Source organism: Silene latifolia, chromosome 4 (assembly GCF_048544455.1).
Source record: "Silene latifolia isolate original U9 population chromosome 4, ASM4854445v1, whole genome shotgun sequence".
NCBI classification, from domain to species: Eukaryota; Viridiplantae; Streptophyta; class Magnoliopsida; order Caryophyllales; family Caryophyllaceae; genus Silene; species Silene latifolia.
The window spans coordinates 1,987,563-2,002,514 of NC_133529.1; the positions used below are offsets into that span (position 1 = coordinate 1,987,563).

At 37.0% G+C, this 14,952-nt stretch overlaps 2 protein-coding genes across 2 annotated transcripts; both read right to left on the bottom strand.

Annotated features, from left to right (window-relative positions):
• Positions 1-3,501: 3,501 nt before the first annotated feature.
• LOC141653900 (spermidine hydroxycinnamoyl transferase-like) lies at positions 3,502-3,909 on the bottom strand. Its single transcript, XM_074461766.1, has one exon. It carries the CDS (start codon positions 3,907-3,909, stop codon positions 3,502-3,504), a length of 408 nt encoding a protein of 135 aa, XP_074317867.1.
• A 1,993-nt stretch (positions 3,910-5,902) lies between these two features.
• Positions 5,903-7,282, bottom strand: LOC141653901 (putative acetyltransferase At3g50280). The gene has a single exon (XM_074461767.1). The coding sequence runs from the start codon at positions 7,280-7,282 to the stop codon at positions 5,903-5,905; it is 1,380 nt and encodes a 459-aa protein (XP_074317868.1).
• Between the last annotated feature and the right edge of the window lie 7,670 nt (positions 7,283-14,952).

Here is a 14,952-nt window from a genome sequence, read left to right on the forward strand (position 1 = left end):
ATATATATATATATATATAAAAGAGAGTTTTTTCGAGCGATCTGAGAGCGTCCACATCATCAAAAATCAATTTAGGAAAGTATAATTTTTGATGTAAAAAATAAAGTAGAGAATCTTTTAATTATTATAATATGTATATTTCCTAAATTATAATCAAGTGATAATTCTAATTTTTATATCAAACTTTTACATTTCATTTGGCAAAAAAATATCGTTAAAAAAATTATGAAAATAATATAATTAGCTTTGTGGTAAAAAATGCTATCATTAGAGTATAAATTTCATATTATTTGCACATATTAAAGGTGGTGTACTTCTTAATATGTAAAATTGTGTACTTTTTAGTATGTTTTGTCCCACATTGGAAAATAAGTAGGTGTGATGAATATACTACATATAAATAGTAGAATTGTCCCACATCGAAAGATTATTATAAGGTAGTGTGATACTATGATTATAAATAGGAGACATATTTGGAACTTATGTATCAACCCAAAAATTTGTGAGTCTCATAAATATCGTTTTAAAGAGCTCTCTTAAGATTTTTTATTATTATCTCTACAATATGATATAAAAAATAAAGTGGAGATTGATGATAACTACTCGGAAAAGAGTTAAGAACATGAACAAGAGAAGCAAAATGTCACTTAATATTGGTGTCACATAGACAACCTATAATGACAAAGAGTTTTACTAATGGTTGTCTCCTAACACAGTACAAAACTAAAGATTTACTAATGGTTGTGTCCTGAATGCACTAATAGAGCGTTAATGTGTCGTTATATGTACGATATAGAGATCTCTATCTAATGATCGTCGATCGAGACTAAGTAGTTTTACCTTCAAAGAAAAACAATACGTATACAATAATGGTTTTTTAAGAAGAGACATTTACTTCTTGGTATGTTATATCTTTCACATTTAAAAATAATGTAGGCATGATGAACATACTACGTCTAAATAATTAAATTATGTATCTCACATCGAAAGAATAGTATATAAAAAATATGTATTTTTTAGTAGGGTGAAATTTAAATAGGAGACATCCTTGAAACTTAGATATTAATACAAAAAAATTTATATATAAAAGATATGTAGTTTTTAGTATGTTATATGCCCCACATTGAAAAATAATGTAGGTGTAGTGAATATATAATGTATAAATAATAGAGTTGTCTCATATATATACATTTTCTATATTATATTAAAGTGATGTTTATAATTTTGATATAAAAACTTTATATTCATTTGACAAAAAAGTATCGTATGAAAATTATATAATTAGATGGTGACAAAAAAATGGTATCATTAGAGTGCAGATTCTATTGTATTTTCTCATTATTAAATCGAGTTGATGTCAAAGTAGGTGCGAAAAAATGGTGTACTTAGTATGTTATTTGTCCTACATTGAAAAGTAATGTAAGTGTGGTGAATATACTATGTATATATATTAGAATTGTCCCACGTCGGAAGATTACCATAAGGCAGGGTGATCTTTTGATTATAAATAGAAGTCATAGCCCAAAATCTTTTGAGTCTGTTAAGTATTGTCTTGGAGAGCTCTTAAAAGTTTATATAATTATTTTCCACCTATAGATTTTATATGTCCCACATTGAAAAATAATGTATGTGTGGTAAATATATTAAGTTTAAATAATATAATTAGAATTGTATTAAAAAAAATCTATTATTAGAGTATAGGTTCATATCATTTGCATATATTTTAATTATGATAAAAAAAAATAGAATACAAACGTATGAATATTAATAGATTTTTTTAATTTTATTTTTATTTTTTATTTTTATAATATAGTATTTGCTTATTATTAAATCTGGTTGGATGTCGAATTAGGTTAAATATGTTATTCGTCTCACATTGAAAAATGTGATACATATATATACTACGTATAAATAGTTGAATTGTCCCACATCAGAAGATTATCATAAGGTGGGGTGATCCCATGATTATAAATAGGATTTATCTTTGGAACTTAGGTATCACCCCAAATATATTGAATCTCTCAAAATATACTTATTATATAAGAGACTTTAAACATAATCTTGAATTAAATGTTAAATTTTTAAAGTTGTAACATTTTTTTAGGTGGGAGAAAGAGCGATAAAATGGTAAATATTATAACTGAAATTTTTCATTATACCCTCGAATTTTGGTAGAGGTTACCATGAGAAATTTTCAATATTATAATGATATAGTTAATTAAATTTTCATTTAAAAGAAAGAGATATCCGTACCAATAAAACAATAAAGGGGATATTATTCTTTAATTGTTATTTTATTGCCATGCCATCAAACTTAACGTCCATTTAACAGCCTTTACATTAGGGAGTAACATAGGCAAAAAAAATGGAACCTTAAGGGTACGATAGGCAGATTCTTAAAAGTAGGGGGTAACATGAAAAATATGACAAAATTAAGGGTACCACGGGACATTTCCGTATCTCAATTATGATTAAAAAAATAAAGAAAAACAACGTACAAATATTAATGAAGAGTACTTGATAAAATTATTAAATTTAAATATAACTATTATATATAATGAGTAGCAATTGTCCGTATTCGGTATTCGGGATCTGGTTGGATGTCGAACTAAGTGCAAAAAAGATGGTCTAATTCTGAGTATGTTATTTGTCCATATTGAAAAACAATGGAGATTTGATAAATATGTACTACGTATAAATAGTAGAATTGTCCCACATCAGAAACATAATCCAAGTTTGGTGAATATATTACTTATAAATAGTAGAATTGTCCCACATCGAAAGATTAGTATAAGGTGGGTGATTATATGATTATAAATAAGAATTAACCCACGTATATATTAATCTTTTATTATATTTTAAAGAGATATTTTAATAATATGTAAACAAATCATTAGACATAGAATGTAAACATTAAACTCTTATAACATTTTTTTTCATTATAAATAAGTTAATTAACCCGTTGCAACGCACGGGCATTCAAACTAGTATATAGAATAGGATGGAGTAATAAATAAAGTATGTATATTATTATACGAGTACTTTTTTTATCTCATTTGTGTTCCATTATCTTAACCTTATAGTAATAGTCTAACAGATAATGCATTTAACGTGATTTACACAATTGTTTACATGATTAATGCTATTTACGTACGCTCGAACCTAATTAGCTTAGGAATTTGATGGGGTTCGGGTGAATCTGATAACTGAGGTTTTCATTAGGGTTGTTTATTTATTTGTCTCCTGATCGCAATAAAATTTGAATCATTGCGAATTTTAAAATAAAGTATGTAAGCGCTTGTGTACGAGTTCCTCGAGTCTATCGATATGTAAGCGCTTGCGAGAAACATGACTATCCGAGTGTATCCGGCAGCGCTACTAGCTGTTCATGAATCCAAATCGAAAGCTAATACGACATTATTATTTTAGAAACATCGTCATAAAAAAAAAAAAAAAAAAAAAAAAAAAAAAAAAAGATCAAATATAAGCATGTGACAACATTCAAGATACGTAAGATATAAACTCATGATCAGACTCTAGAGCAGTCATTGTCTCTGATAATAGACATACTTGTAAATCCACACTTCCATCACCTTCACGTCCCGGATTGACTATTATCCTCCCATCTTTCCAAGTATTATGCCCGGTTCGAGTCGTAATTGCTTTATCGAGCCCAAACTCAGGCCCATAAGCATCGAATCTCATTGATCCAGCAAAAGTAAGAGGTGGGTTGCTACCATAGCCGTTGTTAGGCTTTTTTATCATTCGAGACACACCAGGTGTTTCGGCAAGGGCCTTCATTCTAGCTAGAACGAGTTTTTCGTCTACGCCCGTAACTCCTTTGTGGAGCAACATAGCGGCCCAACAAAGCCCATTTTTCATCAAATCATCCATTTTGGATGTTGCCATTATTAAATAAATAAAGTTCCCAAAGTGGTTGGATGGTAGAGGCGGGTCGTGTTTGGGTCGAGTATCTGCACTCAACCAACAATTCATATCCGAGTCCCCGGGTAAATTTCTTACCCGGGCAACAGATAACCACATAAATGCGGCTAGAGCTTGGAAAGAGGAGATCGCGTTATTGTTATTATTATTCTCTCTGGCGTGTGCTTTGAGCCGGGCTATAGACTCGACACTAAAATGAAAGACCTGTGAACTTAATTGAGTATCCACATCGTGACGTTTTATGAATTCACTCGGATCCAAATAAGGGAGTTTAAGAACCGGGCCATATCCGTCAGCAAACATAGTTTTGAAAATGGGCTTCACAAAATCATCCCCACGGCCCATAAATATACCAGATAAGACTTTAATAAAGTGCCATAAGGAAGTTCCATCCCCTAATATATGACACATGGTAAACCCGATAAATACCCCATCAACAAGATCCGTTACTTGAACGGATAATAGTGGTTCAGTATGACCATCATGGTTGACTACTTTCGGGTCACCCATATAAAAAAAAAAAAGACCACAAAAATCGCGATTCATAAGGCGTGACAATATCCGACATTGTTACCTTATATTCTTCAGAGACGGCACTAGCATGAACGAGCCTAGCACCCGGACCTGTGTCCGGGTCTACATGGACCCACGAAGCATGTTCCTCCTCGTAGTTAGTTGTCAAAAGACGACCTGCTAACGGGTAAAAGTCGACAAGGGCCATCGACATTGACTCCTTTAAATTGTCTACTAGAGAATTAATTGTAGATAATGAAGGTGGTTTAGCATAGAGTAGACCTCTATGCATATAAGGTGTAGATAGATGTAATAAATCATGTGCTGATAAATAGTGAGGACGATTTGATTGTTGAACATTGTGTTTCGGTTTGATGAAGTACTTTGAGATTATCTTCACCTTTGGATTAGTTTCGATCGACATTGTTGTATAGTTTTGATGATTTTTTGAAGAAAATCCTTATCTTGTTTCATACAAGGCCAGGGATATTAATAGAGCTGACAAGTCCGACCCGACCCGAGTGACCCGAGCAAACCCAACTCTACCCGAACCCGAAAATATTGTGACCCGAAACCTACCTGACCCGATGACGACCCGTAACCCGACACGATCCGATTAGCAGTGACCCGAATCCGACCCAGACCCGACCCGATAATTACCCGATTAAATTGATGACCCGACAATTATTAAGCTTAATTTTGATCAAAATGAAAGTAATTTTGTGTTTAGATTGATATGTTTGACTTAGTAATTGATTAATTAAACCAAATAATAGGTTAAAAACTAAATTTAATGGTAAAAAATTATAGTAATTCTATTAAGTTACCGTACCCGATAATGACCCGACCCAAACCCGACCCGACCCGATACATCATTTGACCTGAAATGACCCGACCCGATAACGACCCGAACACGACCCGACTCGGCCCGAAAGAGTATGCTGACCCGATATGACCCGAATCCGACATGACCCGACCCGACGTGACCCGACCCAAACCCGATCCGACTGACCTAATTGCCACCTCGGGATATATAACAATCCGCAAGTTATACAATAAGACAGTCGTATGGTGCGAACATATAAAAAGTGATTATTTTAAGTTCAAAAAATGACCAATTTCTTTATTATAACGTAAAATAATCACTGTTTTATCATAAAATGGTCACTTTTTATCCGTCATATCATAAGACGGTCCGCGCTATAACTACTAAATTGATATCAATTATTAGTGTTGAGTAAAACTATCTTCTGTATTATTGTAATGTGAGATCAAGATCTACATAGTTGACCGTAAATTACGACCATGCATGTGATGAGATTATTTTAAAAATCCCAAATTATCATTTAAGACGGTATTATGTGCCTTAAATTTAAGACGGGTCAAATATCAGAACTCGAAGGAACTATTCAAATTGATCAAAGATAACATAATATGACGACATTCAAGATATGTAAGACATAAACTCGTTATCAGACTCAAGAGCAGTCATTGTCTCGGATAATAGACACACTTGTAAATCGACACTTCCATCACCTTCACAACCCGGATTAACTACTATCCTCCCATTCTTCCAAGTATTATACCCGGCTCGGGTCGTAACCGCTTTACCGAGCCCAAACTCAGGCCCATAAGCATCGAATCGATTTGATCCAGCAAAAATAAGAGGTGGATTGTTACCAAAGCTATCAAGTATTCTGTTCATTGGGGCCACATCAGGCTTTCCAGAACGGGCCTTCAAATCAGCCATAACTAGTTTTTCATCAAAGCCCATAACTCCTTTATGGATCAACATTGCAGCCCAACAAAGCCCATTTTTCATCAAATCATCCATTTTGGATGTTACCATTATTAGATGAACAAAATTCCCAAAGTGGGTATTTGGTAGAGGCGGGTCGTGTTTGGGTCGGGCATCTGCACTCAACCAACAATTCATATCCGACTCCCCTGGTAAATTTCGGGCACGGGCAACGGATAACCACGTAAATGCGGCCAGAGCTTGGAAAGAGGAGATCGCGTTATTGTTATTATTTTCTTTGGCTTGTGTTTTGAGCCTACCTACGGACTCAACACTGAAATGAAAGACTCGTAAACTTAATCGAGAATCCACATCGGAACGGTTTATGAACTCACTCGAATCCAAATACGGGAGTTTAAGAATCGGCCCATATCCGTCAGCAAACACGGCCTTCAAAATGGGCTTCACAAAATCATTCCCTCGACCCATAAATATATCAGACAAGGCTTTAATAAAGTGCCATAACGAAGTACCGTCTCCTAAACAATGGTTCATGGTAAAACCGATAAATACCCCATCAACAAGATCCGTTACTTGAACGGATAACAGTGGTTCAACATGACCATCATGGTTGACTACTTTAGGGTCACCCATATCGAAAAAAGACCATATAAATCGTGAAATACTTTCATAAGGCGTGACAATATCCGACATTGTTACCCTATATTCTTTAGAGACGGCACTAGCATGAACGAGTCTAGCACCGGGACCTACATCCGGGTCTACATGGACCCACGAAGCATGATCGTCCTCGTACTTAATTGTCGAAAGACGGCCAGCTAACGGGTAAAAGTCGATAAGGGCCATCGACATCGACTCCTTTAAATTGTCTACTAAAGAGTTAATTGAAGACAATGAAGGTGGTTTAGCATAGAGTAGACCTCTATGCATATAAGGTGTAGATAGATGTAATAAATCATGTGCTGATAAGTAATGAGGATGATTCGGTTGTTTCGCCTCGTATTCGGGTTTGATGAAGTACTCTGCGATTATCTTCACCTTTGGACGATTAGTTTCATTAGACATTGTTGTATAGTTTTGGTGATTTTTGAAAAGTTTTGAATTTGTTTCATACAAGGCCAACCAACACATCATATATATACATATATGAATTTATTAGTAGATATGGAAATGTATAGTGTGTATATCTCTTATGATAGCATATCTTAGATCAAAGCGTCTTGCTTGTGACGGACAATATCTGTCACAAGCTGAAAACCTCTCACAATAAAACAAGTGGGTTGGCAAGTGAGAGGGAAAATAGAGCACCCATACATATTGCCACTTGCATCTTGTGAGATGGGCACTATCCGTCTTCAGCTTGTGACAGATAATGTCCGTCTTCAATGAGATTTTGTGATCTTAGATATGATTGATTGTATTCTGTATTTTTTGTATATTCGGTTCACTGAACCTAAACTATTGTACTCACCTATACATTGTACATTAATGAAAGGATACGATGAGGGATTCAGTTACTTTTATGAATTCACAAATTCTGCTATGAGATTGTTGTATGGTGCAACCATATAATAAAAAGTGATTATTTCAGGATAAATAGTGACAATTTTTTATTATAAAATTAGAAATTGTCAATTTTTAACATGAAAAGATAACTGTTATCATAAAATGATCATTTTTTTCAGACCATACGTGCTCGATTTTAGCTCGAACACAATAACCAGTTCATAGACTATACATCTGAGGTAGTACCTCTTATTATTTATTTTCTGAGTTTTCTTTTTAAGTTTTTGAGTTCTGCTTTAGTATAAAGTTTTAGAGTACATTTACTAAAATATTACACTAAAAAAATATAATATTGCTCAAAAACTATATTTATAAATGGTAATATGCTCAGAAAAAATGTGTATATGCTCAAAAACTACAAGATCTGAGGTACTACCTCAGATGCGTAATCCTTTTTCTCCACAATAACATCTAAATTAATCCTCGTATGAAGTATCGGCTAGTGTTGAATAAAACAATCTCCTCAATTGTTATATAACTAGCCCAAAAGGAGAGAAGCCCAAAAAACAATTAAATTTATTTATATTTTAATTTTATTTTAACGACCCGTCATTTTATGATGAAAATTAACATATCTAAATATAGAATTTATCAATATAAAATTTTAGGTTCCCAAAATAAAATATTTTTCCATAAGTTTATTAACTAATTTATTTGGTGTTTTAGTTATTAGTCTCGTCTTATAGATAAGGTGGTCTTACACAACAATTTGTGTTTTATTATTGGGGCCAGATCAGGTTTTTCAGCCAAGGCCTTCAAGTTTGCTTGAACTTGTTTTTCATCCAAGCCCACAACTCCTTTGTGGATCAATATTGCAGCCCAACATAGCCCATTTTTCAGCAAGTCATCCATTTTGGATTTTTCACTTATAAGATGGGCAAAGTTTCCAAAATGGTTGTAGGGTAGAGGCGGGTCGTGTTTGGGTCGGGTATCTGCACTTACCAGTAAATCATATCCGAGTTGCTTGGTAAATTTTGAGCATGGGCAATTGATAACCACGTAAATGCGGCTAGGGCTTGGAAAGAGGAGATTGCGTTATTGTTATTGTTATTGTTGTTGTCGTTCGCTCTGGCTTGTGCCTTGAGCCTGGATATAGACTCGGTACTAAAATGGAAGACCCGTAAACTTAATCGAGAATCCACATCGATACGGGGTATAAACTCACTCGGGTTCAAATATGGGAGCTTAAGAACCGTCCCATACTCCCATATCCATCAGCAAACACAACCTTGGCAATGGACTTCACATAAGTAATAAGGCGACATTTTGGTTGTTTGGCATCGTATTTAGGTTTTGATGAAGTACTTTGAAATTATCTTCACCTTTGGCTTTCAATCGACAATGTTGTATAGTTTTGGTGATTTTTGAAGGAAACCTAGACAATAAGGCCATACAAAAACTTTTGAGAGAAGTATATATCAATATAATTCTTTTATTTTAGAACATGTTTCTTCACAATTGTACCTTTTTTTTTTTTATCATACATGATAACCTTTTTTATTAGTACACCATTATGCATAACACATACCAATTATATTATTTTTTGTATCATTTTTAGTTCAAATTATAATATATCTCTAATAAATTTATTAAACGGCCGTCTTTTAGGAGACTTACTCGATCAAACACAAACATACGTTTAAATATACAATATCAGATTATACATCAGATGTACATCTGATTGTGTACTTTCTCAGTACTATTATAAAGTTTTTGAGGTTTGTTTTAAATTTTATGTGTTTTAGTATAAAACTTTTGAGCATGTTCACTTTAAACATTAAACTAAAAATGTACAATATTGCTCAAAAACTATATACGGTATATAAATTCAAGTATGCCCAAAAAATGTGCATACAAGGGTTTGAGGTAATACATCATATACGTAATTCTTTTTCTTGGATGAAACAGTCGCTTGCATTATTAACAATTATCAAACATGTTAACTGGTTCTCATGAATCCAAATAAACAACATGTTTCCTCTGTTTCATAAATATTGTTCAAATATACAAAAATTTTACATTTGAACGCATAACTACAAAATCAAAGTAAAAATATTTTTAAATTGCAATAATGATGTAACAAAAAATAATTGAAATGGGAGGATGTTATTGATGATTGTGGACTGAAGGATGTTACATGGGAGGGGTATAATTTTTCCTATGATAATGGGCAAGCTGGGGAGGAGAACCGGCAGAGCATGCTTGATCGAGCCTTGTGTACGGCTTCATGGCAAGTCTTTTTTCCTTTTGCACGGTTGTACTTTTTGGATCGCGAATGGTCGGACCTGTTGGAATAATTTGGTCCCTCCAAGTGGGGGCCATATACATTAACTAATAAAAGGACAATTGGGATTGTTGGTAGGAGTAGTGCGTGTAGTAGGTGCACATGGAATAATGGGATTGTTGGTAAGAGTAGTGCGTGTAGTAGGTGCACATGGAGTACTATAAATAAGCAAGCATGCAGGAGCAACAATCATCCCACATTCACAACAATCCCACAAAAGCCAGTAAGTAAGCATTAATCTACTTACTGAGGAAAATACAGAGAGTTTGAGAGTTAGTGTGGTACTGCTCAAATAATCCTGTCAGTACGGTATCCAGTCGGAAAGGCGTAAAATCTCCGACTGAGTCCCACACATTTAGAATATTATTTCTGAGGGTCCGAGTGTTTATCCGGGTAGTCAGAATAATATTTGTAATCTCCTAGTGGGTACTAGGAAAGGCTTTGTGCTCCCATTATTTTGCTTATAGTGGAGATATTAAGCGGCCTAAGGGTCCCGTGGTTTTTACCCTTATTCAAAGGGGTTTTCCACGTAGAAAATCGGTGTTCATATTCTCTATTTTGTTGACGTATTTATTATCGTCTTGTCCATTTTATAATTACACTCCCGCAAGAGGGTAATAGGTCCACACTTCCGCTCAATATTTACGCTTTGTTACCCAACAGAGTGGTATCGAGCTACGGTAGCTCTCGGTATACTTTGTGTAATTTATAAAAATGGAGGATACCGTCACAATTGGTGGCATGATAAAATTAACGGCGACCAATTATCCAATATGGAAGCCAAGAATGGAGGATATTCTTTATTGTAAAGACATGTACCATGTCGTCGCATCTTCGACGAAACCCGTTGATAAAACGGAAGATGCGTGGAATACAATAAATCGAAAGGTTGTCGGATTGATCCGTCAATTTATCGATCGAGTGTTTTTCAAAGATGTAGCCGGTGACACAGTGGCTAATACACTGGAATAGATTGGAGTCCATGTACGAACGCAAGACGGCTCTCAACAAAGCCTCTCTAGTTAGACGACTAGTGAGACAAGAGTACAAAGACGGTCGTAGCATGGTGGAGCACCTCAATGACTACCAGGGCTTGTTAAACCAGATAACAAGCATGAAGATAAGTCTCGCAGATGAGGTTCAGGCACTCTTACTTCTCGGCTCCCTCCGGACGGTGGGAAACGCTCGTAGTGTCTTTAAGCAACTCCGTTCAGGAAGGAAACCTCACAATGACAATTGTGAAAGATAGCTTGCTTAATGAAGAAGCTAGAAGAAAAGAATTTGGTACTTCCAACTCTGTGGAAGTCCATGTTGCAGAAACCTCTCGTGGAAGAGGTAAAAGCAAAGGGTCGCAAAAACGCGATCAATCCAGGGGGGGATCGAAGGCCAGAAAAGAAGTTACCTGCTACTATTGCGAGAAGAAGGCCACAAGCAAAATGAATGTCGGTTAAGGAAACGTGATCTAGCGAAAGGAAAATATCGCAACAATGATCACGAAAGCCAAGGTGAAACCAGTGCCGTAGTTGTCGGTGATGATGTATTTTTCATAGGTGACGATGGTTACCTAAATGTGGCATGTGAGGATAGTATGTGGGTTGTTGACTGCGCGCGTCATACCACATCACCTCAAATGTCGACTTCTTCTCTTCTTATCTTGTCGGAAAATACGGTAGTGTAAGAATGGGAAATGATGGTTCCTCCAAAATCATTGGTATTGGAGATGTCTGTTTGCAAACCAACACCGGGCATAAGGTGATCAAGAATGTCCGACATGTTCGACATCCGGTTAAACCTAATGTCTGTAGGGATGTTAGATGATGAAGGTTATTGCAGATCAACTCAATGATGGCAAGTGGAAGTTGACTAGAGGTTCTATGATCGTGGCGCGAGGAAAGAAGCAAAGAACACTTTATATGACTCAAGCGAAAGTGAGTCATGGAGAGGCAAACATTGTTGCACCAGATGCCTCTACCGAGCTTTGGCACAAAAGGCTCGGGCATATGAGCGAGAAGGGCCTACAAATCCTCGCTCGTAAGCAAATCCTCCCTGAAGTAAAAGGTGTGCCCCTAAAACCCTGTGTTGATTGTTTGGCTGGGAAACAACATAGGGTGGCATTTCAAAGAACGCCTCGAAAAAGGCGTAGCCACGTTTTGGATTTAGTCCATACGGATGTACTGTTCCATAATGAAAAAGTCACATGACGGTGCATTGTATTTCGTGACTTTCATTGATGATCATTCTAGAAAAATATGGGCTCGCTTTGGCGAACAAGTCCCAAGTACTAGAATCATTCAAGGTGTTTCATGCTAAAGTTGAGAGAAAGCGGCATGAAGTTGAAGAGCGTTAGAGCAGACAACGGCGGTGAGTATCGGGGTCCGTTTGAAGAGTATTGTCGAGGCCATGGAATTAGGCTCGAGAAAACGGTTCCCAAGACACCACAACAAAATGGTGTGGCAGAGAGAATGAACATGACAATCGGAGAAAGGATTCGGTCCATGCTCTCTCACGCAAAGCTTCCAAAAATGTTTTGGAAAGAAGCACTAAGGGCAACTGTCTACCTGATTAACCGATCCCCCTCAGTTCCTCTGGATGGTGATATCCCGGAGAGAGTCTGGACAGGAAAAGAAGTTTCCTACAAGAACTTGAGAGTCTTCGGATGCAGAGCGTTTGCTCATATCCCGAGAGACGAAAGAGCCAAGCTTGACAGCAAGACGAAGCAATGCATCTTCGTTGGGTATGGGGAAGAAGATTTCGGTTATCGTCTATGGGACCCGGTAGATAAGAAGATCTTCAGAAGTAGAGATGTGGTATTCTTTGAAGATCAGACGATAGAAGACTTTGAGAAGCCAAGAAAACCAAAGTCTGACCCCATGAGTCCAGCTAATGTGGACCCAAAAGCTCCTGAAGGGAATGATGATCATGGGGGAGAATATCGCAATGATGATTTTGACGGTGATGGTCCAGAGCCACCACAGGATCAAGTGATTCAACAGCCTCAACAACAACCTCAAGAAGTGAGGAGATCTGATAGGCATCGAAAGCCAAACTCCCTCCTTTCACCTGATATATGGGCATTGCTTAGTGACGGGGGAGAGCCAGAGTCTTTTAATGAGGCTATTGCGGATGTTCACCAGAAAGAGTGGAAAATAGCCATGCAAGACGAGATCAAATCCTTGCATGAGAACCACACATATGATCTGGTAGAGTTGCCAAAGGGCAGGAAAGCACTCAAGAATAAGTGGGTGTTCAAGTTGAAGACTGAAGAAAATAGCTCACAACCAAGGTACAAGGCGAGGTTGGTTGTGAAAGGGTTCAGTCAAAAGAAGGGAATAGATTTCGATGAAATCTTTTCTCCGGTCGTGAAAATGTCTTCGATCCGAGTTGTGCTTGGCATGGCCGCAAGCATGGATATGGAAATCGAACAACTCGACGTGAAGACAGCCTTCCTACATGGTGATTTGGAAGAAGAAATTTTCATGGAGCGGCTGAGGGGTTTGAGGAGAAGGAAATGAACACTTAGTGTGTCGGTTGAACAAGAGCTTGTACGGTCTAAAACAAGCTCCACGACAGTGGTATAAGAAATTTGAATCCTTCATGATAGATCATGGTTATCGAAGACGATTGCGGACCACTTTGTGTATTCGTGAAGAAGTTTCCGACGGGGATAATATTATCCTCTGTTATATGTTGACGATATCTTTGATCGTTGGTCGTGATACTATGAAGATCGCTAATTTGAAGAAGGCGATGACCAAGTACTTTGCTATGAAAGACTTGGGTCCTGCAAAACAAATCCTTGGAATGAAAATCTCCGTGACAGGGGAAAATAAGAAAATATGGTTGTCACGGGAGAGGTATATTGAGAAGTCTGTTAGAGAGGTTCAACATGCATAAGGCGAAGCCGATATGTTCTCCACTAGCTGGTCATTTCAAGTTGAGCTCTCGACAATGTCCTGAAAGTGAGGCCGATGAACAAGAGATGCAGAAAGTTCCTTATGCATCTGCAGTTGGAAGTCTTATGTACGCGATGGTGTGCACAAGACCAGACATAGCTTATGCAGTTGGTGTCGTTAGCCGGTTCCTCTCAAATCCAGGAAAAGCGCACTGGGAAGCTGTCAAATGGATCCTCGGGTATTTGCGCGGTACCTCCAAGATGTGTTTAGGTTTTGGTCAAGGCGACCACGTGCTAGATGGATATACAGATGCCGATCTAGCCGGAGATTCGGACTCGAAAATCAACTTCGGGATACCGATGACTTATGCAGGGGGAGCAGTATCATGGCAATCCAGGTTACAAAAGTGTGTAGCTTTGTCCACTACAGAGGCAGAGTACATTGCAGTAACTGAAGCTTGTAAGGAACTTTTATGGATGAAGAAGTTCTTACAAGAATTAGGTCAAGAACAGGAGAAGTATCGACTATATTGTGATAGTCAGAGTGCGATTCATCTCGCAAAGAATCCCACCTTCCATTCTAGGTCCAAGCATATAGATGTCAGATATCATTGGATCCGAGATGTGTTAGATTCCAATCTCCTAGAGCTCGAGAAAATCCATACCGACGATAATGGGTCGGATATGATGACGAAGACGCTACCCATGGAGAAGCTCGACGTTTGTCGAAAGAAGGCGGGTATGGCAGTGTCCCCACCTAGTCGGGAGGGGGAGAATTGTTGGAATAATTTGGTCCCTCCAAGTGGGGGCCATATACATTAACTAATAAAAGGACAATTGGGATTGTTGGTAGGAGTAGTGCGTGTAGTAGGTGCACATGGAATAATGGGATTGTTGGTAAGAGTAGTGCGTGTAGTAGGTGCACATGGAGTACTATAAATAAGCAAGCATGCAGGAGCAACAATCATCCCACATTCACAACAATCCCACAAA